We start from the raw sequence: 27,538 nt of genomic DNA on the forward strand, positions 1-27,538 counted from the left end.
TTCTGGGAAAGAGAAGGTCCCCGTCATACTCCATATCTTCTTCTGATGAGGGTAGCCCAAGTGAAATTGCCATTTTTGTAGGTCAGAATCCGTCAAATTTCAGCAATTTCATATCGATGCATGCATTTTACAATTTCATACATGCTCTGGTGAAATTAAACCAGTTTTTTAAAATGAATGATATTTTAGCATCTTAGGTTATAGAGTTAGAAATTAGAACCATAAATTTAGGTAATTTATTTTTAGACTCTCAAGCCTAGAAATAGGGTCTTGGGCCTGGAAAGGATGGAGGGGGCTCCCTCTCCAGCTCTGCACCCCGGCCCATCGCAAGCTGTGACAGCCAGGCCCTGCCTCCCATTGCCACTGGCTTGTCCTTCTTCTCATCACCTCTTTTTCTCCTACCTGGTCTCTTCCTCTTTTTCTCCTGTTCTGGCCACTCGAGGGTGGCTGCAGTGATCCCACAGACAGGATCCAGAAACAGGCCGGGCAGATAGCATCTGCCCTCCTCCGGGTTGGGCCCTAGCCCATGGGGAGGTTGAGGAATGGAGGCACGGGCTGCGTCCTCGTTGGGATGTGCCCTCCTGTGGCCCCTGGTTTTCTGGGGCATCCACACTGGCCACGGCAGCTCTCCTGGGTCCCAGAGAGGCTGGGAGCATTGGGCAGAGGCAGCTGTGGGCAGGGACTAACAGGGCTCCTGTTTGCTTCTTTCCTTCTGCGGCTGCTGCCTCCCACCCGGGCGCAGTGTTTAGTGTGGAAGGGGCCCCCGAGAATCGGGCAGGTAAGTCCTTGGTGACTGCCCACCTCCCTGTCCCCACCTGGGCTCCCAAGACCTGGTCACCAGGGCGCTAAGGGCTGTGTGTTCTCCCACAGACCCCTTCGACCAAGGTGTTGTGGCCACTGACGAGGTGAAGGAGGAACCCCCGGAACCATTCCAGAAAATCGGGCCAAGTATGCGGGCCTCTCTCTGGGGGTGGGCAGGGTGGGGAGACAGCTGGGGGCCGGCTGAGGGGGGGTGGGGTGAGTCTTGCCATTGGAAGGGGGTGACCTCACTCATTCCACAACAGTGCTACCGGCCAGTGATCGCTGGCTTCCTTATACCTCACTTTGCCCACCTGTCAGATGGGCCAGTCTTAGGACTTCAGCTTTTGAGGAGCAGCAGAACAGCCCAGGGTCAAGGTGAGGGCCGTGAGTGTAGCACATGCTTGGTGCCCTGGTGGTCTGTTAGCCGTCCTGAGCCTCGGCTCCTCACCTGTCAATAGGACTACATTTCCCCGAAGGTTTGTTGGGGGATTAAATGAGATCGTGAATGTAAATCACCTATTAGCACAGTGCCTGGTACATAATAGGTGCTCGGAAAATAACCCTTGTTGTCGTCATCCGCAGATGAAGGGGGGTTCATTGGCAAATGAAGCCATCCAAGGGAGGCACTTGGACATTCTGTCCTTGTTCCATGAAACCCCTGAGGGCAGGTGCCACACCTGCTGCCTGCCTGTTCTCAGCACACTTGTGTGGAGCGTGGGGAGGACACAGTGGGTGGAGCCGTTGTGGCCCTGCCTTTGGGTACTTGGCACAGGAAGGGGACAGTAGGTCAGTGTGCAGATAGATAGAGCATGCCCTGCAGCACAGGGAGCCATGGGGGCCGGGGAAGCACCTGACCAGCCCTGGGAAGCGGGGAGGCTTCTGCTTTGGGGGCCAGGGTGGGGAATGAGCTCTTGCATCACGGGGTGAAGGCAGGAGAGCAGCTCTTGTTCTAGGGAATTGAAAGGCCGGTCAGTTTCTGAGCTCGGGTCTTAGAGAGCCTTGAATGCCAGAGGAAGGCTTCTAGACTTCCTTCTGAGGGAAATGAGCTAGAGAGTTTCCCAAGTGGGGAAGGGACTTGATCAGATTCACATTTTAGGAAGAACATTTTGGCTGTTTCTAGAAGAATGGATTGGGTGGAGTCGGCCAGTGAGAGGTGTCTGGTCCAGCCCTTCAGGAATTGGCATTCCTCCTCCTCTCGCTTACCACTCATTAAAAAAGACCTTTGTTGACTCTGCCTCATTACAATAAGGATTTCAGGTAGCTTGCCAAAATAAACACGCAAACATTGAATGCATGAGGACATCTTAGGGCAGGAAAAACAGTGAAGCTGGAGGTGCTCCTCACAGGGCGGAGCTTGGCCCTGACCTTCAGAATGTGTTGACTGGGTCATTGCTTTCTTTGAACTCTTAAGCACTTAGGAGACTGGGGTTGGAATGGTAACTGTGAAGCGGTTAGTGCAGTGCTTGTCATGAGTTTACTATGCGGATGTGTCCAGTTTTCTCTCTCTAGAAGAAAATAAGGAAGCCCTCAGCGCTAAAACGGGTAGAAGTTAAACTGGCGAAACCCACCTGTGAGTGAGCCCTGTTCTGTGATGGACGATTATGGACAGATACAGGACAGGGACAGCGGGATCTGTGACCTGCCATCTCAGAACTGCCGGTCTGCTGCCCCCGGGTTAGCCCTGCCCTTCCATCCGTGGCATCGTAATTATGAAAATAGAATTGGAATCAGGCCCGGGTTTGAATGCTGACATCACCAATTGACTAGTTACTTAGCCCTTCTTAGTGTCCTTTGACTCATCTGGAAGTTGGGGACGAGAACATCTCTCTGTTCTGTAAGGCCGCTGGCGGATACGTGCAGGAAGGGACTGGCCCAGCCCCTGGCTTGTATTCAGGGCATAACAAATGAGTGATGTTGTCAAGAAATGGCCAAGACTAGGAGCTTTAGAGCATCCCATCTATGAAACGCCCGCTCTACACTTCATACCTGCGTGACGTCCTACGCGCTTTATGATCTCCCTAATCCACGGTTTCCTTAACTCAAGAATGGGCTGATAACAACAAGAAAACTCACTACAGAACCAGATGGAACTTGTTCCGTATATCAGTAACTGAGTTGGACAGACGACCAGTGCTAGGATCTGGGAGGAATTGTCACACATCATACACAGTTGGGAATTGCACTGAGAAAACGGAACTGGGTTTGGCTCCCTGCATGCTCCCAGCTTGACATTTTGAAACTGAGATTGCTAGACTAGTGTGAGCATCTCCTGTTACCGCTCAGGAGCTGCCTCATGAGATAAGAATGCTGCATCTTGGGTTTCAAGCAGGCCAAGGTCACAGAACCCTAAAAATGACAAGCTGTAGAGTAAGAGGAGTCATGAGAGGCACAGAGCCCCACAAAGGGACTTTGGCCACAGGTAGAGCTTTGTGGGTCCCGGAAGGGGAAAACCCCAGAAGCAGTGCATGCTGGGAAGTACACCATCCATATCCACATCACCTGAGCAAATTGGGGAGTTAGGTACCTAGGGAGGAGGAAGCTGAGCCATGACAGCAGAAGAATCCTTCTAGAAGGAGACAGTTGGTCACAGGGGACCTGCGTGTCAGCCTGCTCTCCAGCTGCAGATCTGAGAATTACTACCGTGATAGTCGTCTGCCATGATAATTTACTGTCATGATAATGGGGGGCTCAAGAACAGTTCACTCATGTCTACTGAAAACAGTAAGTCTGGATCATCTATAGTTTACTCGATTTTTATATGTGGCTAAGGATGAGTAACTTGAAAAACTTTTAAATTAAAAGAAAAAAAACCCAAAGTATGAAACTGTAAAAATTCCACCTAACAAGACAGAAATTAGGAGACTTGGAGGAAAAGCATACCTCTAAAAATGACCTACTACAAAATCTAGAAGAAAATTCTGTTTGACAGCCACAACTGAATCTAAGAAAATATGACTTCTCTTAGTCTGCTTGGACTGTCATAACAAACTGCCAGACTGGATGGCTTAAACAGCTTTATTTTCTCACAGTTCTGGAGGCTGGAAGTCCAAGGTCAAAGTGCCAGCCTGATCAGGTTCTGGTGAGAACCTTCTTCCTGACTTGGGGATGGCCACCTTCCGTCTGTGCCCCTCACGTGGTGGGAAACTGATGCAAGCAAGCTCCCCGGTGCCTCTTCTTATATAAGGGCACTAATCCAGTCATGAGGCCCTACCCTCATGACCTCATCTCAACCCAGTTACCTACCACAGGCCCCATGTCCAAACACCATCACATGGGGAGGTGGGGCATCAACAGTTGACTTTGGGGGTGGGGTGGGGGCCACGGTTCAGTCCGTAGCATGACCCCTGTGAGAGAGGAGCCTGAAGTTGTCCAATGACAGAGCAGCAGCATAAAATGAAGAGGCAGAGAAAGGAGTGAGGTGAAGGACTGCAGAGAAACAGAAAATAGAATTAAAACCTACATTGTGTGTAGTAAAGAGCAGAGTTGATCTGCAGAAGTGGAGTTAATTATGGGGAGGAGAAACCTGAACAGATCAAGAGAACAAGGGGAAAACAAGCTAACTATGGAGCCTGGGGAGCCGGTTCCAGATAATTGTACCAGTGGGACGGAAGCAATGCTCCAAAGATATAATAGGAGATATGCTAAAGGCCAACCCATGTATGCTGATTTAAGGGCTCACCGTATGTCAGGGGGTGACAGATGATTGGGCTATAATCTACCTCAGTATAGAGAGACCCATAACTCAGTAGACTTTTGTGACTTTTTAAAACTGTAAATATAAAGGAACAAACATGCAGGCATCTAGGCATAAGAAAAGCCAGTTATTAACAGATGAATCCAAGGGGACTTGCCTCAGACTTCTGCACAGTACTCAGTGCCAAAAGATAATGGAATATGTTTTGAAGGGAAACATAGGTTACTTCCTGAGAATTAGATATCTAGACAGATTGTAATTTATGAGTAAAGGGAAAAGTGAGGGCTTGAAAGCACACTATTTTCCCCATGTACCCATCTTCAAAAAATTCATAAAAAGCACTCCAGTTGTGAGGAATGAATTCATAGCACAGGAGGACTTGCGGTCAGTGTTAAAACCAGATAAACTAGAAATAAGTTTAAAATGTGAATATGATTACAAAATTGAATGCAAAAGACAAAGATCATTCTACAGTATTAAAAACGATTTGTAAGAACACGAGAAGGAGTAGGTGAAGGATACGGTAGAGTAGATTAAACCAGTCCTTCCCATAGTGTGGGCCCTAGACCAGCAGCAGCACCATTTCCCGGAAGCTTATCAGACAAGTAAATTCTTAGGCTTCACCCCAGAGCCATGGAATCGGAATCTCTGGGGCGGAGCCGGGCAATCTGTGTTGTAACCGCCCTTCTAGATGATTCTTAAACCTGCTAAAGTTTGAGAAGCACGGAGTTAAGCTACCATTCTCCATGGTAATAGACTTGAAAATGTCATTTTCTGCTTAACTGTAACAGACAGATGTATCTTACATGCTGTGTAAGACAGACAAAGGAAAATATTGGAAAATAATGGAATATTGGAGAATAATGGAGAGGCAGAGAAAAGATTTCATGCATCAAACAACAGAAAACGAAGGAAACAAACCAGAAAGGGTAGAACATGAAGAACATAAAGGAATCAAAACACAGAACAAGTAAAACCAAGTCAATTATAGCAATAAAAGCAAATGGCATAATCTCTTTTATTAGAAGACAAAGGTTCTCCAGTTAATTTGAAATAATGGTTTATTAGAGACATACCTTGTAATTCCTCATCTTATATACTCTTTCTCGGGGAGCTCCCTCTTGCTTCCTTAACTGATTGAATTCCCTATTGGGATTTTCATAGCACTGTAAATGTCTCCTTTAAGAACACCCATTGTAGTTGCAGTTTTTAAGTTTGTGTGATTATTTGATTTTTCTGTTTCCTTTTCCAGACTGTAAGCTCCTTGAAGGCAGGAACCACGATTGCTTTTGCTCAGCATTTTGTGGTGGCATTTGCTGAAGTATCTTTTTAATGAATTTTCCCAAGAAAATTTAGGGAAATGTTTTTAGGCACATGCAAACAAGGAGAAAGGCTCTTACAAATGATCAAGAATTAGTAACTAATGTCAGACGAACTAATACAACAGTGTAATTAAATATCTGAGCAGTGGTTCTTCAAGTTTCCTGTGTGTCAGATTTTTCTAGGGGGCCTGTTGAAACACAGATTTCCTGGATCCTGGTCCTAGAACTTTTCTTTCAGCGTGTCTTGGAGAAGTCTTGAGAATTTGCATTTCTGACCGATTGTCAGATGACGCTAATGCTGCTGGTCCAGGGACCACGCCTTTTAGAAGCACTGTGTTAGAAAATAATGTCATGTTCTGAAGGCTGCAATTAACAGGGATGATTTTGATCTCATGAGCCTTATTTATATGTATCAGACAACATTGCATCTAAATATACAAAATAAATTTGGAAGTACGACACAGTGGAAGGATTGATCACAACATTTAGTCTTTGATAGAACAGGTAGACAAATGGGATCAAATAGGGTTTGAATAATACAAATACAGTTGCTCTAACAACTTTGAAGCCTATGAACAGCAAATAGATCTTTTCCAGTGTTAGTGAATCAGTTATAAAAGTTATGAAAAAGTTTTAAGTCCATACTGAGAAAAACCATACACAGAATTAAAAAAAAATTGAGAAAAAATACTTGTAACATATAAACAAAATTGTTGATGTCCTTATGGAGTTCTTGGCAGTTAAAAAAAGGTAAATATATCTATGGAAACATTGTGAACACAAATGGGAACGTCACAGAAGAAACACTGCGGTTAAACGTGAAAAATAGTTTCCTTAGAACGCAGACAGATGGAACTTGAAAGCAGCAGTGCAGTGTGGTTCCCCCTATGAGGCAAATCTTTCTGATTGGGATGAAAATTGACCCAACCTTTTGATATGTAGTTGGTGCTATGGTTATCAAAAGCCTTAAAAATGCATACCCTTAATTTATCCTGAGGAAATAACGAGCAACAATTATGCACAAATCTTTATTTTGCAGCGATATGAAAAATAATGAGCAAATGGGCAAACATTTCTACAGGGATGTGGATCACAGCATTTTTTTTTTTTTTTTTTTTTTTTTTTTGGTAAGGGAAAAATTTTGAAACAATCCACACGTCCCCTGGTGTAGGAGACTGGCTCAGCAGATTTCAGAGTCCAGGGGGAGCCATGCAGCCAATAAATGCAGTATGGATCGATGTTTATTGACTAAGCAAGATGTCCACAAAGTATTGTCGATTGAATACACCAGGTTACAAAGAGGATATGGATCAGGGCTGGCTAATTCAAGGCCCGCCGGAGCCAGACAGATGACGTCAGGGGGAGAGAAGCCCGATCCGGAAGAGATGGGAGGGGAGGGGAGGGGTGGGGCCTGGGGCGAATGGCAAGGTTGCACGGTCCCCCCTCCAAGGGGTAGCTGCTACTCTTTGTTTGGGGGTGACAGATGATTGAAATTTCTCTTACTCTTTAAATTTTGTATTTGTATTTATCAGTATTTTATAATTTTCCCCCAGTGAACAATATTACATCAGAAATTTTTAAGAAGAAAGAAGTTAGGCAGTGCCAAAAGAGAGGTAAAGATAAAGTCTGGTGGGACCCAAGAGGAAGATGTGACCCCCTCCTGCTGGGGGGTGGGGGTGCTTGGGGTGGGGAAGGTCTTGGAGATGAGGGGACCCAAGTGTGGCCATTGCAGAAGGCAGGGCTCGCAAAGGGGCTGAGCGAGATCTTGGCACTGGGGGGTCAGCTCAGGTCACCACACATTTCCTGAACACCAGGGCCTGGGGGTGGAGTGTTGGAGAAACCACGTGTGCCAGGTACTGTTCTAAGCACTTGACATATAAATTTAATCCTCGCAGCAATCCTAGAAGGTGGTCCTATTATTACCCCCGTTTACAGATAGGAAAACTGAGGCACAGAGAGGTTAAGAGATTTGCCCAAGGTCACACAGCTGGACATGGAGGAGCTGGGATTTGAACCCAGGTGGTCTGACTCCAGTGAGCTCCTGATTGTACTTGGTCCCAGGATGAGGGGGGAGTCGGAGGGGAGGGAGCATGCTGCCTGCTTCTGGACGGGAGTCAGGCGCCCATTCCCACCCTTTCCTCTCCTTGGACAGAAACTGGCAATTACACCTGTGAATTCTGCGGAAAGCAGTACAAGTACTACACACCCTACCAGGAGCACGTGGCCTTACACGCCCCCATCAGTGAGTACCTTCTCTGGTTGGGGGCTGGGGGAGTCGGGGGAGGGGTGGGCCAGCCCTAGGGCTGAGGCTTTGCCAGGGGAGGGTGAACGCAAAGGTGAGCTTGGCCCCGGGCAATCTCCAGGTGTCCAGGTCTGACCTGGGCCACCTTACTGTGGAAGCTGGAATAGCTGGGAAGGCCCCATCCTTCAGCCAGGAAAGCCTGAGTCGCCATCGGTAGACTCAGGGTGGGCAGCGATCATCCACGTCCTTCAGTGGTCCTGTCCTCACCTCTAAGCACCTCTGAATCATGTGGTTCCTGAGAGCCAGCGCCACGTGATGCAGCTAAGCCATGGCCAGCTAGACAAGACAGCTGCCTCTTTGTCCTTGGTGGTGGAAGGGGTGGAAAGCTAGAAGGGGCACTAAGCCAAGACTCAGAAGCCCTGGGTTTTAATCAGCTGGGTCGCAGGGTTGCGTGACCTTGGGCAGGTCCCATCCTGTCTCTGGCCCTCAATCTCTCCCTTCTCCCTTGGCCTGGAAGAAAAAAGTTCTGAGGGCCCCTCCTGTGGGACATCCCAGCCTTCCATTCTCCTGAAACTACTGATTTCACAGCTTCCCTCCTGTGTGTCAGAGGGGGCTCCATCCTTAGATCCCCAGGTATGTGGGCAAGGAGGGTATGAGAGATTTAGGCTAGATCAAACAGAGGATTGGTTTGCCGAGGCTGAAACAGCCCCTCTAGTGGCCTTCGGATCTGGAGATTCGTACGCCAATGGGTTCTGTGTGGAATTAGGGGCTGGACTTGACCACTTCAGGTGGTACCCAGGGCTCGGGCTTGAGGACCCTGGGTCTGATGAGAGTATTTAGAACCTACACTGACTGCAGAAGTCCTCACAAATGGAGTCGTATAATGCTCTTTTTGCATCTGGCTGCTTTCACTTGGCAAAACGTCTTTAAGGACTCATACATGTAGTATATATCAGTTCATTCTTTTTGACTGCTGAGCAGTATTCCATTTTATGAAAATACCACATTTGGTTTAGCCTTTTGTTGTTCATTTCGGTTGTTTCCTGTTTTAGGCTCTTACGAATGAAGCTGCTATGAAAGTGTTTGTAAGAGGCTTGTTGAGGGCATATGTGTTTCTCTCAGATAAACACCAGGGAGTAAAATTGCTAGATCATAGGGGAGAGTGTTTAACTTTGTAAGAACTTACAAACCATTTTCCAAAATGGCAGTAGCATCTTGCACTCCCTCTAGCCACGTATGGGAGTTCTGCTTGCTCCACATTCTTGCCAACATTTGGAGGTGATGGGCTCTTTAATTCTAGCTATTCCCGTGAGTGTGTAGTGGTCATTGTGGTGTTAATTTGTATTTTCTTGATGACCAGTGACATTGAGCACTTTTTCATCTGCATATGGGCCATTTGTATACTTTACTCTGCAGATTGTCTAAAGTCTTTAGCCCATTTTGTGGTTGGGGTGTTGGTCTTTGTATTATTAAGTTGTAAGAGCTCTCTCTATATATTCTAGATCCAGGTCTTATATACTGTGAATATTTGCTCCCTGTCTTCAGCATGCCGTCTGATTTTCATACAGTATCTTTTGATAAATGGTTTTTATTTTGACAGAGTCTAATTTATCAATTTTTTTCGATGGTTAGTACTGTCTGGGTCCTACCCAGAATATCTTAGCTACCTCAAGATTGTGAAGATACTCTCCTTAATTATCTTTTAGAAGCTTTATAATTTTAGGGGCACCTGGGTGGCTCATTCGTTAAGCATCTGCCTTTGGCTCAGGTCATGATCCCAGGGTGCTGGGATCGAGCCCCGCGCGGGGCTGTCTGCTCAGCCTGCTTCTCCCTCTCCCACTCCCCCTGCTTGTGTTCCCTCTCTTGCTGTGTCTCTCTCTGTCAAATAAATAAATAAAATCTTAAGAAAAAAACAAAAAAAGAAGCTTTATAATTTTAGCCTTTGGATTTAGGTCTGTGATCTTTTCAAGTTAACTTCGTGAATGGTGAGAGGTAGGAGTTGAGATTCATTTTTTCCCATATGGAGATTCTGGTTGTTCCATCATTTGTTAAAAGAGTTGTCCTTTCCCCATTGCATTGCATTGCATTGCAACCTTTGTTGAAAATCAGTTGCATGCGTAAGTATATATGAGTTTATTTCTGTTTTGTCACTCTGTCTATGTTTATGCCAATATGGTCTTATTTACTGGAGTTTTATAGTAAATCTTAAATTCAGGTACTCTTGGTTTTTCCACTTTGTCCTTTTAATAGGATATTTGTCAATTTTAGGAACTTTGCTTTCCCGTATAAATGTGAGGGGAATTTCTAATTTCCAGTTTCTAAAAAAAATCCAACTGGGGTTCTGTTTAGGATTACCCTGAATCTATAGACCAGTTTAGAGAGAATAGACATCATAATAATACTGGGTATTCCAATCCATGAATATGGTATATCTCTCCAAGTAAGGTCTTTTTTTCTCAGCAATAGTTTATATTTTTCAGAGTAGAAGTCTTACACATATTTCATGAAATTATCTGAGTACTTTGTTTTTTGCTACTATGATTTTTAGTTGTCCGATTACTTGTTGCTATTACATAAAAACACAATTTTTGTGTATTGATTTTTGTGTCCTGAAATTTTGCTACGTTCACTAATAGTGAACTAGTCCTAATAGCTTTTTTGTCAGTTTCTTAGGATTTTCCTTGTACATACTGATTTCATCTACCAATAAAGATAGCTCTACTTCTTTCTTTCTAGTCTGTATTCTTCTTCTTATTTTTTTCATCTCACTATACTAGGACCCTCCAGTATATTGTTGAATAGGAGAATTGAGTATTTCTGCCGTTTTCCTAATCATAGGGTTCAGTTTTTCACCATGAACAGTGATCATTTTCATCAGTTAGTATTATATTTGCTGAAGTAGGTTTTTATAAATGCCATTTATCAGTTGAGGAGGTTACCTTTTATTTCTAGTTTACTGAAATTTTCTGTCATAAATCACTGTTTTATCTTTTTTCTTCCATCTATTGAGATGATTCTAGGATTCTTTTATTCTGGTAATATGGTATATTACATGGATTGATTTGTTGTTGTCTTTTTTTTTTTTTTTTTTAAGATTTTATTTATTCATTTGACAGAGCACAGCCAGGGGGAGCAGCAGGCAAAGGGTGAGGGAGAATCAGGCTCCCTGCCAAGCAAGGGAGGACCCTGGGATCATGACCTGAGCCAAAGGCAGACGCTTAACCTACTGAGCCACCCAGGCGCCCTTTTTGTCATTGTTCTTAAATAAATCACCATGCCTATACTTTATTAAAACACATTAAAACTATCAGAGAGTCCCAACTATGAAATGAACTGAAGAAACTTACAATGTTAGGATGTTTCCTCTTTGCCTAGTGAGTGACTTCCTCTATGAAACTTCTTTTTCTTGGAAAGGTATGTAAATTACTTTAAGACCTAGGGTAGTTTGTAGAGTTATTTGCTTTCAAGAACATACTTTCTGATCATTTCTATCTAAAATTCCCCAGAATTTTACCTGGTTTTTAGATTTTATTTATTTATTTGACAGAGAGAGAGAGAGAGCAAGAGAGGGAACACCAGCAGGGGGAGTGGGAGAGGGAGAAGCAGGCTTCCCACAGAGCAGGGAGCCCGATGTGGGGCTCGATCCCAGAACCCTGGGATCATGACCTGAGCCGAAGGCAGATGCTTAACGACTGAGCCACCCAGGCGCCCCTTTACATAGTTTTTAATATCACTCCCAAAACTGACTTCTTAAGGCTAGGGAACTACAGTCCTAGAACTAGCCGTGCCCCATGAATATCAATGGTTTGTTGATGGTGGTCATAATCAAGAAGATAAATATTTCTGGTGAGGTTTTTTTTAAACAGTATTGAGGCATCCTGTAGTACAATAAAGTGCCTGTTATTTAAATTGTACAGTTTGGTTAAGTTTTGACCTGTGTATGCACTCATGAAATCATCACTGCAATTAAGATATCAAACACACCCATCACTGAAGTTTTTTTGTGTTCTTTTATAATCCCTTACTCACCACTTGCCCCTCCCCAGGCAAACACTGATGTGCTTTCTGTTACTGTAGATAAGTTTACATGTTCTAGAATATTGCATATATAGCATCTTACAGCATATACCTTTTTTGTGTGTTTGTGGGGGTCTGGCTTCTTTTACTCACCATGATTGTTTTAAGATTCATCCATGGTTGCATGTATCAGTAGTTCATTCCCTTTAATTGATGAGTATTTCATTGTGTAGATACACATACCACAGTTTGCTTTATTCACTTGTGGATGGACATTTGGGTTGTTTCTAGTTCGGGGCTAATACAAATAAAGTTGCTCTGAACATTTGTGTACTTGTATGGGCAGTTGGTTTCATTAATCTTGAGTAAACACCTAGGAGTGGAATAGCTGGATCATACGATAGGTGTACGTGTAACTTTTAAAGAAACAACTAAACTGTTTTTCAGAGGGGTTATGCCATTTTGCATTCCAACCAGTAGCGTACTTTTCTTTTTTGTAATGTAAGTTGGGTATCAGGGTAAAACTGGCCTCTTAGAAATGAGTTGGGAGGAGTATTCCCTGAGTGTAGTGTCAATTAAGTGAAGTTGGTTAATAATGGTTTTCAAATCTCTATACCTTTTCAGGCTTTAAAAAAAAAAAAAAAAGTGCTTGTTCTATCAAGTACTAAGAGGCAGGCATTAAAATCTACAACTCTAATTGTGGATATGCCTTTTCTCCCTTTAGTTCTGTCAGTTTTTGCTTCATGTACTTTGAAACTTTGCTTTTAGGTGCACACACTTAGGATCGTTAGGTCTTGATGACCCTTTTAAAATTGTTTGATACTTTTATCTTTTCATTTCTTAATTTCTTTATTTAACAGGTAATAACTGTGGTCCTGAAATTTACTTTACCTGATATCAATAGAGCTGCTACAGCTTTCTTAGGATTAGTATTTGCATGGTATATTTCTTTTAATCTTTCTGTGTCTTTCTATTTGAAGTGTGTGCATGTAGTTGGTTCTCTTTTCTCTAGTCTGGTAATCCCTGCCTTTTAAATGAAGTGTTTCATCCATTTACATTTAGTATTATTTATTGATACGGTTGAATTTTTTATTTCATATTTTTTGTATTTTGTATATTTTGTCTTGTTTTTCCTGTTTGGCCCATCTCGTTCATTTTTTCTTCTTTTCTTGCCTTCTTTAATATTGAGAACTTAAAAAAAAATTTCCTTCATTAGTTTTCTAGCTAATATCTCTTTTTCTTTAGTAGTTACTTTGTGGTTTATAATGTATATCTTTTATGTATTACGATCTACCACAAATTTAATTCATAACGTCACTAAGAACCTTATAACAGTGCACCTCCATTTTCTACTTTCCTGTCCTCTGTGCTACTCTTATCATATGTCTGTGCGTACCTAAGTTATAAACCCAACAATTATTCTTTTTGCTTTAAACAGTCAGTTATTTGTTAACTGAGAAATGAGAAAAATGCCTTTTTATTTTCTAACATATTTACCACTTCCTGTACTTTTATTTCCTTTGTATGAATCTGCATTCCATCTATTATTTTCTCTCATTCCTTGAAGAACTTCCTTTAACACTTACTTATATTGTAGTTCTGTTGGTGAAAGAATCTCTGAACTGAATATGTCTTTATTTCACCTGTCCTTTTGATGGATATTTTCTCTGGATATTAAATTCTAAGTTGAGAAATTTTTCTTTCAGCATTTTAAAAATGTCATTCTTTTATCTTCTGGTTTATGTTGTTTCTGATGAGAAGTCAGAGATTATTCTGATTGTTCTTCTTTATTCAATGTGTCTTTTTTGTCTGGGTGATTTTAAATATATCTCTGTGTTACTGTTTTTTTAGCAGTTTGATTTTGGTGTATAGTTTTCTTTGTGTTTATTCTGTTTGGGGTTCATTGAGTTCCTTGGTTCAGTGGGTTTATATTTTTCATCAGATTTGGAAAATTTCAGCCAGTATTTCTGCAAATATTCTTATTACCCAATCTTTCTTCTGTTGAGACTTTACATATGTGTTAAACCATTTGGTGATGAAGCTCCATTTAGTTCATCAGCCCCGTTTTCCCTTTGAGCTTCAATTTGGATAGTTTCTGGTACCGCGTCTTTAAGTTTGCTGTTCTTTTCTTCTCTAGTATGCAATCTGTTTTATTAGAAAAATCCATCAAGTGAATTTTTTTTTCAGCTACCCTATTTTTCATCTCTGTAATTTCCATTTGGTTCCCTTTTATAGCGTTTCTTTTTTCATTGTGTTCATATTATCCTTTACATCTTTGAGCATATCTGTGAAAGCTGTTTTAAGGTCCTTGTCAGCAGATTCCGTCATCCCTGTCATTTCTGTATGTTACTGTTGACTGATATTTTTCTCTTGATTATTAGTCACATTTTCTTGCTTCACCTCACAAGTAATTTTTTTATTCTGTGCTGCACATTGCAGTGTTTTGTTGAGCATCTGAATTTTATCTTCCTTTGAAAAGTGTTGGATTTTGTTATGGCAGGCAGTTACTTTACTTACAGATCGGCTTCATACCTCAAAGGTTTGTTTCTAAACTGTTAGGGTGGGTCTCCAGTTGTTCTTATTCTGGCGTTAGAGTAATCCTTCTAAGGCCTGGCCTTTCTGGGTCCCAAACTAAACGCTCGAGGTGTTCAACGAGGTCTGTCTTCTGTGGCAGATGGGAACTCAGACATCTCATCTTGGGAGACTTCTCGGTTCGCAGCCCCCAGCAGCGGTTACCTGCCAGACTTTTCAGAGGTTCCTTTTGTACAATCAGTTTGGCATCCAGCCAAATACTTTAAGGGGGTCCCTCTGCACATTCCTGGAGTTGTTTTTTTTTTTTTTCCTTCAAAATTCCCCTCTCTTCGTTATTCTGCCCTGCCAATTCTAACCACCTCAGAAGCCTTGAACTCTGACCATTGTCTCCTCCATTCAGCCAGACTGCAGTGCCTTCTTTGGGTTCCACCCCCCGTGCCGTGGTCCAGAAGGTGTCCAGGCAGAGACTGGAGTGATCTCACATCAGGTCTTCCCTTGTGAATCACAGCCCTGCGCTGCCTCCTGTTCAAGGTCTGAAAACTGTTGTTTCGTGTATTTTGTCCAGCTTCACAGTTGAATCCGGGGGAGGGCTTACTCCTACACCGGGGACTCCATGATGGCCAGAGGAGTAAGGTCTCCAGTTCTCTTCCTAAGATGAAATTCCATGAGGAGGCATTCCCAAATGAGACTCTTTGCGCCACAGCTCCCGCGCATTCCCACCCCCAGCCTTTGCGCACGCTCTTCCCATTTGCCTCGAATGCATCTTCACCGTCCTCCGCCTAGTGAAGGTTTCAGGGAGCCCCCCCTGGTCTCTGTACGCTCTCGGTAACCCCATGGTTACTCTTCTCAAATCCTTACATTCTCTGAATTTTTTTTTTGCTCTTGTTGAATATTCAGCTTTACAGACAGGAGAGACCTCAGTACTCTTCTTATTTTAAAGTATCTCTTAGATGTAAACATCTCATGTGTGTTCTTTATAAGGGCAGTCAGCCAGTCAGTCTGAAGCTCGCTCTTCTTTTCCTGGTGAGAACTTGGGTAGGAATTCCAGCCTGATAACATTACATGTGAGAAGGTACACAGATGGAGCAGACTGTTGAGTCTGGGAAGTTCATCCTGCTCCGTCCCTATCTGCTCTGTGACCCTGGAGTGGTTCCTGTACCTCTCTGAGCTCTGAGTACCCCTCTGCCTTAGATAGACCTCTGGGGCTGATGGGAGGGTGACACAGGAGATAGCTTCTCATGTCTCCTCTCCGACATCCTGTCTTTGCTGTGTGCTCTGCTTAAGTGGTTCTGAGTTTTGCTTCTCTGGCCATTCACGCGTTGATTCTCTGATTCCACAACACCTCTTGAGCACTTCTGTGTGTCAGGGAATGTGCCAGGTCCTGAGTGCGTGATTGGGCCTAGCTGGCAGAGTCTGCCCTCACAGAGCATTCAGGCTATTGGGGAAGAGAGATCCCAATCAAAAGATAACACCATGTATCAGTATGGGTGGTGATCAGTTCTTGGAAGGGGCGAGGGGAGGGGATGGAAAGACTGAAAGACACATGACCAGGTGAGGTGTCAGAGAGGGGTACCAGAGGAAGCGATGCTTAAGTGGAGGTGTGTCGGACCAGCACGAGTTACCCAGGCAAAAACTGGAGGGAAGATCATTCCAGCAGAAGAAATAACATGTGCAAAGGCCAGGCCACAAGGCTTGGAAGAGAGAGAGGGTATTAGACAATGGGAAAGGCAAGAGACGAGCCAGTCCCAGGCCAGGTTCCTAAAGATTTCTTATATCATGTGCTTCCTGGGTGCCCCTGAGCTCCCTGCCACAGGGGAGGAGGGGGCTGGGATTTTGACATCAGGAATTGTAGACCTTGGGAAGAACTGATCCGGAGGGTCTTCTAGAAACCATCCTTCAGGGCAGAGACTGGGGCTTAGGAATGAAAGCCACGTGCTCAGTGTATTGCTCAGAAATTCTCTGTCCCTTGTGCCCAGGTTCCTGGGACGTGTGGGTTGAGGCCAAAGGAGACCACGTGTCCTTGTGCAGAGGCCCCCTCCGGTAGCTGACAAGCTTGACTCCTGTCTTATCCTGACACGGACTTTTGTGTGGCCCTTAAACTGACTAAACGTTCTGGCCCTCAGTTTCCTTATCCGTCAAAAATACCAGTAATAGCTGCTTCCATGTGAAGAGCCATGTACCCTGGGGTCTTGTGTGTTCTTGGGTTCTCACAGAATCCCCGTGAGAGGCTGGTCGCACCATTTTTCTTGGTGAACAAAAGGGGCGTGGGTGGGGGGAGCTGAGGTTAAGAGAGGGAAGTTAATAAGAGGCTACGACCACAGAGACCGAAGGGGAGGGACCTGGCATCCAGAGGTGGGTCCATCTTGCTCCACACTCGGTCCCCAAACTGTGCCTTAGGGAGGTAGTGGGGAGCTCAGAGATAGAACTCTGGACACATACCATGGACTTTGATGTGTACGTTGTTCTTTGTCTAAAAACATTTGGAAATTGTGAGACAAGCCACCCTTTTGATTGGCCTCCAGGGACCTCCAAGGTACTTGGCTCCAAAAGGGAGAGAGAGAGAGATAGGGAACATAGGGCTGTGTCCTTCCCCAGCCAAACCTCTCTGTCTGATTAAGAAAGCCAGGATCCAGAGAATGGGAGTTGAAACATGAGGGCCACCCATATCCTCTGCGGATGGCAGCCTTGGGGACTCCTCCTGGGGCTGGGGTGGGGCGGGTGAGGGCTTGCTTAAGGGGGCTGTGATGGGAGCGTGCCCTAGCTCGTGGCGTCTGGCCACCACTGTGAATGGAGGAGGGGGTACCCTCCAAGAGGACAGGAGGGCAGCCGAGTCCTCTGAGCTCATCTCAGTGTCTCAGGCTGGTGAACAAAGCACCGAAGAGTGTGTTCTCCTATGTGACCTTGGGCAAAGCCCTGCTTCCCACTTCTCTAGGCCTGGGCTTCTTCCTTGGTGCCAGGAATGGCCCGAGGTGGAGGGTCAGGAAGTGCCTTTTTATTTTTTGGCCCTGAAAGCAGTGGGTGGAGTATCTGATGCTGAGGATGGACACTGTCCTGGGACTAGGGTATAGTGAGGCCCCTCTTCCACCCCCGGAGGCAGGGGGGCAGCAGCACCGAAGGGGCCCCTTCCCATGCTGCCTGGTCCCCTTCTTGCCTTCGGGGGGAGAGTTGCAGTTGAGCCAGAAGACCACTGCCCCCCCCCCCGCCCGTTCTTTGTTGAACGTGGGAGTGTGGCCAGGTTCAGGGGTTGGCCCCCACTATTGGTTTAGGGCCCCGGGCGGCATGAAGGAGCTGGACTGCTGCCCGCCCGGGACCGCCAGACGTGAAGACCACCTTGGGGTCAGCCCCTAGTTCTCAGCAACTCCAGCTTCTGCAGAGGATGCAGGGGAACGAGGCAGGGGGTCTGGGAAATGGTGACCCAGACTTCCCCAGACACCACCGGGGAACTGCTGCACTGACTTTGGTGCAAGCAGCGTGTAGACTTTTAAGTGCTGTCCCCAAGAGCGGCAAGTCCAATCAGTGCCCCTTCCCCTAAAACCCCGGGGCTACATGGAGCCCCTCTGCTTTTCCCCACCGCCACCAGTCAACCCTGGCATGTCCCTGTCTCTCTGCTTTCTGTCATTACTTTTGAGCCAGCCTGCCTTGGAAGGAAAAGAGACTTCAGAGCCAATGTTCTAGAAAATGCTCTTGGGCCTGGGTTGACAATTCAGGTGCCCCAAGCACAGGTCATAGGCTGCATTCTTAGACACCAAGAGCCTGGGCTGGTTGAGGGTTATGGGTGATCCTCCCAGTGAGCTGGTCAGTGGCGTCTGGGAAACTCTTGAGTGTTGGTTGACGATCAGGCTTCCCTCGAGGAGAAGCTGGGGAAGGTTCTAGAATCCTGGACTTTCTTAGGCTCTGAGTGAGAGCGAGAGCCTTTGCTCTCTAAGGACCGAGAAGGGGTTTTGACCATTGAGCATGGGGTTCTGTGGCCCAAGAGACCACTCACTCGGCCTGCTGCGAGGGCCCACGGGGACTGAGAGCGTGACCCTCTCAGGTACTGCCCCCGGGTGGGAGCCACCGGACGATCCAGACACGGGCTCTGAGTGTTCACATCCGGAGGTCTCCCCGTCTCCACGCTTCGTGGCAGCGAAGACCCAGACGAACCAGTCGGGGAAAAAGGCTCCGGCCTCCGTGGTCCGATGCGCCACCCTCTTACACCGCACCCCTCCAGCCACCCAAACCCAGACGTTCCGCACTCCAAACTCGGGATCTCCAGCAAGCAAGGCGACCGCAGGTACCGATGGCCTATGTTATGCTCACACTTCACCACTCCTCACCCCGCCCCCACCTGCCACCGCTGTGCCTGGGGTCTGTTCCCTCGCAAGAGCGAGTGGAGGTCCCGTAGCTCTCTGGGACACATCTGGGTGCCTCTCACTGTGCTTTTAGCTGGCTCTCACCGTGGCGAGCCACATAGCCTCTCTGAGCCTGGGTTTTCTTACCGTAAATCAGAGGGTTTGTGCTTGATGGTTTGCAAACTTTTTTTTTTTTTAAGCAGGAGAGTATTTTTTTCCCAAGTCATAGCCTAAGGAATTAAAAAAATTTTTTTTAATTAACTGCCAACATTTGAGCATCAGGAGATTTTGTGTAAGACGTTTGATTTCTTGCTGACGTTGAAAAATCAGCTCTGGCAGTGGTGGACCCACTTTCCTGGAAGGTAGCAATTGGCTTGGGGCTGAGCCACGGCGGCCCCCTTGAATAGAGCACATACTGCCCGGTATTCCGTGGTCCTCACCACTCCCTCCTGCCTCCCCAACACAGTGGCCACGTGGCAGGTGTCATGTCTCATTGTGATCACGCTGTTGTCTGTCTTGCATCCAGTCCCGTTCATCCGTTTACATCACCTGCCTGGACCTTCTTGGCATGAGTTTGCATCCCCCGTCTTCCTGAAAAACCAAATCTAAAAACACATGTCTAGGAAGAGCTGCTCCCCGTGAAGCAGAGCTCTGTTCTCTTAGCCTCCCCCTGCCTGGTACTACCTGTGAAGCCCCTCTCCTAGCCCAGCAGGAAAGTGGTGGACGCCAGCTCCAGTGTGTTCTGAGTTTGTGCAGGAAGGGACTGTGGCTGCAGGAGGGTGTCAGGCCGTGAAAGGTACTCAGCAGCCCCACGCCCCGGAAAACTGATGAGACACACCCTACGACACCCCCGATGCTGAGTAGCGGTTGTCAGGAATCCTCATTCATATCTGGGTGGACTGAGCCTTGGGCTGCCTGCCGCCGGGGTGTGGGGTAAAGAAAGAGTCATGACGTTGTCCTTGGACCGTGGGCCTTTCCTTGCCCTCAGGAGGCCCAAAGCGAATTAGAGAAATACATAAGCGATCAAACTCAGACCTGAGACCTGAGTTAAGTGAACTAGTAGATTGGACCAACCACATAGCCATGAGATGGTTGTGCCTACCTTTACTCTGTGGTTCAGGAGGCTAATTTGGGGCAAAGATTTGGTTCTCTTTTTTTTTTTCTTCCTAAGTCTTTTATTTATTTATTTGAGAGAGAGAGAGAGAGAAACCACACGAGAGGGGAGAGGGTCAGAGGGAGAAGCAGGCTCCCCACTGAGCCAGGAGCCCGATGCGGGACTCGATCCCAGGACTCCGGGATCATGACCTGAGCCGAAGGCAGAGAGGCTTAACCAACGGAGCCACCCAGACGCCCCAGAGATTTGGTTCTTAAAAATGTCTGAGGATAAGTTTATTGTGCTTAGGTCTTCCAAAAGATGAGTAAGTGGTCAATCTTGAAGGTAATGATTTTTCAGGTACCGTGCTGAGAAAAGCCAACAGCTGTTGTAGTTTTGCAACAGTAGTCATAAATTGGTTGGAGACAGACTGGTCATCGTGGGCTCTTTGATGGTGGATATTAGCTCAACTAAATAAGGGGATCCTGGCTTTCACATCTTGCTTTTACTCTTGACCTTGTGGCTGTGTATGGTCTGTGGTGGCCCTTGGGCCTCCGCGCATCTAGGGAGCTGTGCTGTTGACGTGCCTCTGACTGCCGCCATGTGCCCTGGGATGGCTTGTGGGGCTCACAGGGCAGAGGAGAGCAGGGGGTGAGCAGGGCCCTGCCTGTCAGAGCCGGAAGTTGTCCTTGCCCCCATCCCGCTAGCAGGCCGTGCTCCGTGGGTACGACCCTGCCTGCACACGGCACCCCCCCACCCCCGCTTGGTTTTCGACCCGAGGTGCTAATGCCCGGAGAGCTGTTCCGAATGTGCACCATCAGCTGAGCAGTAGGAGACTAATGGTAGGGGTCTGTAAGCTCCGTGCTGTGTACTGAGATGTTGGTTAGGCTGCATGGAACACCTCCACAGACGGGTAAGCGTTGAAGGAATGCACAGGGATTAAGATGGAGAAAGGAATCATTTCCCTACCCCAGACCTTTTTCAAGAGACTGCATCTGCCCCAGGAACGAACTCTCCTTCCTTTGCCATCCGATGGGTTAGGAGTACGCCCAGCTCTGGAACTGGGCAACCGCACTTTCCTGTCTTTTCGCCTGTAGAGTGGGGATGACAGTGCGGATCTCAGAGCTCTGTCGGGAGGAGGACTGGGGGCGACCATGGGTGTAAGGTGTGTGGACCATGCCTGGCGCATAGTAGGTGCTCCGTAAATGAGAGCCCACCCCCCCACCCTCCAACCTAGATGAAGAATTGAGGGGCTCTCTGTAAATTGGCAAAGAGAGCCCCTCAGCTCCTCGTGAGGTGGGCTCTGTGGTTGCCCCTGTGTAGCTGTCAGCCCAGGCGTTTTATAGACACATTTTGAAGAGCAGGTCTTGCGATGTTATCAACAGCCTCGGCGTCGGGAGGTGTCATTGGGGTCGGGAGCCTGGGCTTGGAGCAGGGCCTGTAGGAGCCACCTGTGGCTTCTTTCCCCATTACCCCATCCTCGTTCGGAACACTGGCCCCCATGGTCTGAGCACTTGCCCTTCTGACATAGGGTGGGCTGGGTGACAGTGGCATTTCCCAAAGTGGGTTCCGGGCAATCACCAATTTTGAGGGATACTAAAGAATTTTTAAAATGGGCTTCGGTGGCTAAATATATTTGGGAAGGCTGGGTCACAAGCGAAATGGGTCTCTTTTGGGTTGAGCTTCTCAGAGCCTTTGATGTCCTTGTGCGAGTTGTCTGCCCTTAAAAGGGACTGGGTCAGCTGCTCATCCCCACTGGACTTGCTCTCAGAAGGCTTTATCTACTGGAGTGGCCCACAGGCCCATTGTGCCAAGAGCCTTCAAGCGCCGATACTCTGTCTCAGAACCTTCTGCAGGTGGGGGTGGGGGTCGGAACTAAACCGGTCAGTTTCCTCCTGGTCGGACCCCATCTCTTCACTCCAGGGTTTCTAGACAGCGCCAGGAAGGTGCCACCTCCAGGTGGAGATGCCCAAGAATCCCTTAAGGAGCCAGTCCCTTCCCCCCCGGATGAACTCTGAGCAGACTTTAGCTGGTCTTCGGGCTCCCAGGGTGTGGGGCTGCCCCGGCTCTGCCTGTCACACTGTCTCTCCCAGGATGCCCTCCCTGCCACCCAGGGACCACTTGCTTGTGGCACTGGAATCCGCTGTCTGGCCCTCCTGTTCTGCCAGAGCCACCAGCAGGAAACAGTCTGTCAATCTCCCACCACCTTGGTGGGTCCTGTGGCGGCAGATTCTGGCCAAGGAAGTAGTGGGTGGCAGGACCAAATGACTTTGTGTCACAAATGTGGCTCCTGAGGAGCCAAAGATGGGAGACCCAGGCCCATTTGCCATCCGCCCACTCAGCTGGATTTCATCTGGGCATTCAGGTGACACATGCATGCCCCCGTGCCTGGCCCTCCACCCATGCTGAGCACTGTGTGGGGGGGTCTCTTGGGGCCCTGACAAGGTATCAGGCAAGTCAGGTGAGCCCGAGGAGCTGGGGGTCTGGTTTGGGGTCCTAGAGCCCTTCGCAGTGCAGGTTGCCCAGCATAAAGCCCTGGATGCTACCAGCCCCCGGACGGGGCACTTCCGGGGTACCCTGGCCTCAGAGTCCACTGTGGCATGCCCTTCCCCTGGGCCCTCATAGTGCTAACCAGTCACCAGTGTTCTCTTGCTCTCTCCTGTCGCCACCCAGCAGAAAGCGCTTTCAGTCGGAGAGTAGAAGGCAAAGCACAAAACCACTTTGAGGAGACAAATAGCAGTTCCCAAAACTCCAGCGGTGAGTGTGCCCTGTGACAACCATCCTGTGCTGTGGCCTCCACGCACTCCTTCCCGTGGTAGCGGCAGGTGCTCTGGGCTGGGCTCTTCATGGTACATGATGGTGTTCCTGGGAGGACACGGTGGGCAGGGAATTAGGGAGGGGGCCAGGGCCAGGCAGAAATGGGAAGGGTGTTTTCTTCCAGGGACCTGTGTCTGGGCCTCAGGGGCATCTCAGGGACTCCTGCTCTTGTCTCTTCCCAGTCCCCGTGGAGAGAGGAACTCGAGGTCCCCATAGCCTGCAGCATTGACTCAGATGGCCCTCGGGGAGGGGGGGGTCGGGGAGGGGGGGGTCAGGGAGGGGGAGTAAGAGAGCTCGTGCTAGGTGTTTAGAGTAAACGTTGCAGCCAGTTTCTTTCCAGGACAGGCAAACGGGGTGCAGTAGAGAGAACTGTAGCGTAAGAGCCAGAGACCCCGAGCTCTGGCCCCACTTTGGATCAGAGGCCGTCCAAAGGTCCTCTTCGGGTTGGCCGCGGTGACTGGTGGTGTTTTGGCGCCCCCTGGCGGCTGTCCTAGCGCACCTTGAAGCCGGGCCGCCGAAGGCCCCTCTCCCCGGTCGGACCTCAGCTGGGCCCTGGGGGCCTGTCTGAAAGAGGCCCAGCAAGCCGGTCTGCACAGTGGCAACCAGGGCAGGATGGGAAGAAGTTCTGAATACTTGCGTTACGGTAAGGTATGGTACCTCCTCGCTTTCTTGTGAGCTGCAGCTGAGCTCAGCAGATGAGGTGCTGGCCGCCGCCGCACAGACAGGGGTCCGTCAGTCAGGGTCCTCATGACACAGCCAGGAGCACGGACTCGGATGTGGAGGCTTCTGCCCAGTACACTGAGCTCCGGCTTTGGTCCCTAGCCGAAGCGTGAGCCCTGGCTGCAGCGCCGGTGCTGGTGGCTGGGGCCAGCCTCGCGTTCTCCTGCGCGGGGAAGCGGGGCTCCCGCACATGTCCCTGTGACGGTGGGCAGTCAGTGAGGCCCGTGGAGGTGACACACTCCCGTGTGGGCTGTCATGATGGCGACTGCGGTTTTAAGGAAACCAAGTGATAACGTGGAGTGCCCCGAGGGGAAGCGAGTGAGGTGCGCTGGGGGTGGGGGGGTAGGGATGTCAGCGTAGCCCTGGAAACCGTAGAGAGCGTGCGGCTTTTCCAAGCGGCTCACCCTTTTGAGAAATGTAACCCAGTCTCCCCGAGGCGGCGCTAAGAGCGATGGGGTGACTTGCCCGAGGCCACACAGGAGGCAGTCGAGCCAGGACTGGGACCACCCCCTCCCGGGGAGCCTTCGCCTCAGCAGCCAGGCCGTGTCTCCTCCGCCGCCTCTGGGTCCTGCAGAGCTGCCCCTCGGACTGGGGGACTGGGGAGGACGGTGTGAAGTGCTGGCAGCCACCATTTATTGAGCGCTTACTGCGTGCCTGGCCTGTGTTCAGAGCTGTACGTGTCTCACCTGTTTTTCATCCTCACCACAGCCCCGGGGCGGGGGCGGGCTGTCAGTGTTATCGTTAGCCCCATTTTCTGGACGAGGAAACAGGCCCAGGAGCGGTCGGTCATGGCCCCAGGTCCCCAGCCTGTAAGGGTTGGGGCCAGGACCCCGGGCCCGGTCCCTCTGGTCCTCCCCTGCTGCCTTCTGCCTTTGAAGCTCACCTGACAATGCCAGCGAGCAGAACCCCCTCCCCGAGGCTGCTCTGGTGTCCGGCGCCAGGATCTAGAAGCAGCCCCCAGCTCCCTCTCCTGAAGCAGCAGCCACACATGGACATTTCCTCATTAGAGCTCTGTGGGCTCACTCTCTGAGAGTTGAGGGTGTCCTGGAGGCATGGCCCTGGCTGACCTTGCCCTGCCTGGTGCTCTGGCACCAGCCCAGAATGTGAGCCTGGCTCTCAGATCCTCCTCCTCCTCGAGCCCCGATGGCTCACTGCTTCCTGAGGATGGAAGTAATGACAATCATCTCAGAACACCAGATCGGGAAGAGACTTAGCTAAACTGTTTCTCTTTTGCAGAAACTGCAAGTCCCCTGATTTCCAATCCTTTCCCTCTCCTACAGAGTAAGTGACGGTCCCATGGGGGGCTGGAGAGGGCAAGGCAGGGCAGGGAGTGAACTCAGCCGGCCACCTGCTCAGGACCTCCCCAGGGCGCCTGCCCTTGGGCCCCCCCCCCCCCGGCCCCACCCCAGGCAGTCCTGGCAGCCAGCCGAGGCAGGAGGAGGGCCTGGCCCCAGGTGGGAGGGGGAGTCCGGACGGGGGACGAGGCAGAGCCTTGCCCACAGGCGGCCTCCCTCCGCCCTCCCCGGCCCTGGCAGGAACCCAGGCCTTCCCATTGCTACTCGCGGGGGCAGCCTCGGGACACACCTCCTCCAAGCGCATCTCAGCTGCCCTCTGCGTCTCTTCGTTACTCCTCTTTGGCCCCCTTCTTTGCTCTTGCTTCCCCTTTTCCCCGTGCCGGGCACTGGCTTGAGTGCTGGGGACACAGAGGTGGAAGGTCCACCTGCGCACGTGGCCCTGTCCCGCCCGCTCTGTCTTCCCTGTCCTCACCTGTCCTCACCTGTCCTGTGTCCTCTCGCCTTTCTACGGCCTTCTCTACTTCCTGCCCTCCTCTCTAGCTTATTGCCCGCTCCCTTACCGTCCCCTGTGCTCTTCACCTGGTCTTCGTTTCGTTCATACACTCATGTAGCTGTTTCCTCGGCGCGGATGTCTGCGGAGCATGTGGGCCCTGCCCCAGGAGAGCACCTGTTCCGTCAGTGTTGCCCCCCTCCCCTCCCCAGTGCCCAGAACAGTGCCTGGCACACAGTAAGCACTCAATAAATGTCTGCTTGATTGAATTAGACGGCCTCTTTATCTGCAGGTCTTCCTCCCTCCCCCCAAGCTTCTCCCTCAGCAGTTAGTGACAGGGGCGGACAGGCTGGGCCCAGAGCCCCAAGCACAGAGCCCCAGCCAGCTCCCGGGCATCCGGGGTCGTTCTGCCCCTAACACAGCTGCCTCGTTTCTCCCCCTCCCGCCCCAGAACCGTACACCTGCGGCGCCTGTGGGATCCAGTTCCAGTTCTACAACAATCTGCTGGAGCACATGCAGTCCCATGCAGGTAAGGGAGCCTGCGCGGAGGCCACGCTTTCTCAGGAAATGGGCACAGACAGGGCCTGGCACCTGTGCTCAGGGAGCCCTGCGGCCGCACAGGGGAGGTCTGTGCTGGGGAGGGTGGTGGGAGCACCGTTAGGGGGACGAGCTGAAGAAGGCTTCCTGAAGGTTGTGGCTCTTGGTGCTGAGCGTGAAGGCCCTGTGGTAGCTGACCAGGAAGGACGTCGAGGGGGCAAGGGAGTGTGGTTTGAGATCTCGGTGAGCTGAGGCGGGGGCTGGGAGGGGTGAGGCATCCTCCCAGGGCAGCCTGGGCCCAAGCCCCATCTCCAAGCAGAGGTACGTTCGCTGTAGCACTGTCCCAAACATGACAGCAGCGGTCCTCAAACCGGAGCGTGTCCCAGGCCCCACCCTGACACCGGGGCCTGTCGGCCTGAGGCAAGTCCCCAGTGACGAGCTGCCTGCCGGCTGGTGGCTTACTACCTGGATGGCCTTTCTATCAGCTCTTCTGCCACCTTCCAAGCTTGTGCTGTTAGCCTCCTCCTCTCAACCGTCCTGCCTTCGGAGCCATGTCTCCCGTTTTTAGGGTTTTTTCACAGTAGCACCCCACTTCTGGTCCAGTTTCTATTTCAGTCAGGCAGACGCTCCGTGCGATGGCAGATAAACCCCAAACTCTCTAGTGGTTTGACATAATCACTTCTGCGGTCACAGCACAGCCTAACGCAGGTGGCCGGGCTGGCTGGCCCTGAACCCGGCGACCGAAGCTCTGTCCTCCCCGTTGGCTCCTCAGAGCCTCCCTCTCCCGGACTGGGCGGCGGGGAGAGAAACACACTTCCTCCTTCACCACTTTGGATCACAAGTGACACGTGACCTGTGTGCCCACATTCCAGGGGCGGGGAGCACGCCCAGCGCCACTGTCCAGGGACAGCCCGACACGGTGCCAAGAGAAACGGGAACCTGGGGGTTCAGCTAGCGGTCCTTGTCACCCCTCCCTCCGAGGCCTCCTCGGGACCCGGGGCGGGGCAGGGGGGCATTGGAAGTGGTGGGAGGAAAGTGCCTGACGCGCTGGGCGATGCAGGAACGGTGGTCTGTGATGGCGACTGTTATTGCTCGTGCCCCTCTTAGGGCAGGCCTGACCTGCCCAGAGTAGCGCAGGGCTAGACTCTCATTTAGGCGGGGGGCTGTTCTGTTCTCTGAGCGGGACCCCTCTTCGTTCGTTGTGTCCGTCTGGTCCCTTGCATGCAGTCATTGGGTGGGCGCTGTCCTCTGGGCGCTCAGTCACGTGCTCTTTGGTGGCGGGGAGCTGTTATTTATTTCTAATGAACTCATTAAAATCAGAGCTGAGCCAGATTGGCAGCCGAGACGTGTGAGCTCCAAGCTCTGGTGTGCCCGCTGAAGGCGTTCAGACTTGACCCTGTGGGAACCAGTGACAGGCACACCTCTTGGACCTGAGCCTCCCATACTCCGGCTCTGCTGACTCCTCCTCCTCTGGAACCCGGACCCTCCACCTGCCCCCCTGCAGACCCTCCACCTGCCCTCCTGCGGGCTTCCTGCAGCTGAGGCTAATTAGGGAAGAGTCTGGGTGCCTGTGCTTTCCCCATCCCTCAGGCAGTTGGGTGGAGGCCATTAAAATGCAAATCAAGGCTGGGCAGATGGTGGCCCCAT

General features: G+C 49.6%; 1 protein-coding gene across 11 annotated transcripts in view; it reads left to right on the forward strand.

Annotated features, from left to right (window-relative positions):
• Positions 1 to 27,538, forward strand: part of ZNF618 (zinc finger protein 618) — a 173,575-nt gene that overhangs the window by 133,081 nt on the left and 12,956 nt on the right. For 2 of the 11 annotated variants that reach the window (XM_028107975.2, XM_028107978.2), the window contains 8 exons: positions 743 to 778; positions 871 to 948; positions 7,371 to 7,430; positions 7,970 to 8,059; positions 18,642 to 18,881; positions 22,709 to 22,789; positions 24,806 to 24,850; positions 25,806 to 25,883. In XM_028107975.2, the coding sequence (XP_027963776.1) occupies positions 743 to 778; positions 871 to 948; positions 7,371 to 7,430; positions 7,970 to 8,059; positions 18,642 to 18,881; positions 22,709 to 22,789; positions 24,806 to 24,850; positions 25,806 to 25,883 (708 nt within the window). Of the gene's footprint in view, positions 1 to 742; positions 779 to 870; positions 949 to 7,370; positions 7,431 to 7,969; positions 8,060 to 18,641; positions 18,882 to 22,705; positions 22,790 to 24,805; positions 24,851 to 25,805; positions 25,884 to 27,538 lie in introns of all 11 variants that reach the window. The other 9 variants (XM_028107977.2, XM_028107980.2, XM_028107984.2 and 6 more) reach the window with 6 other exon arrangements.

This window comes from Eumetopias jubatus, unplaced genomic scaffold (genome assembly GCF_037043125.1).
Source record: "Eumetopias jubatus isolate StellerSeaLion01/CBP00866 unplaced genomic scaffold, mEumJub1_p1.0 scaffold_15, whole genome shotgun sequence".
NCBI lineage: Eukaryota > Metazoa > Chordata > Mammalia > Carnivora > Otariidae > Eumetopias > Eumetopias jubatus.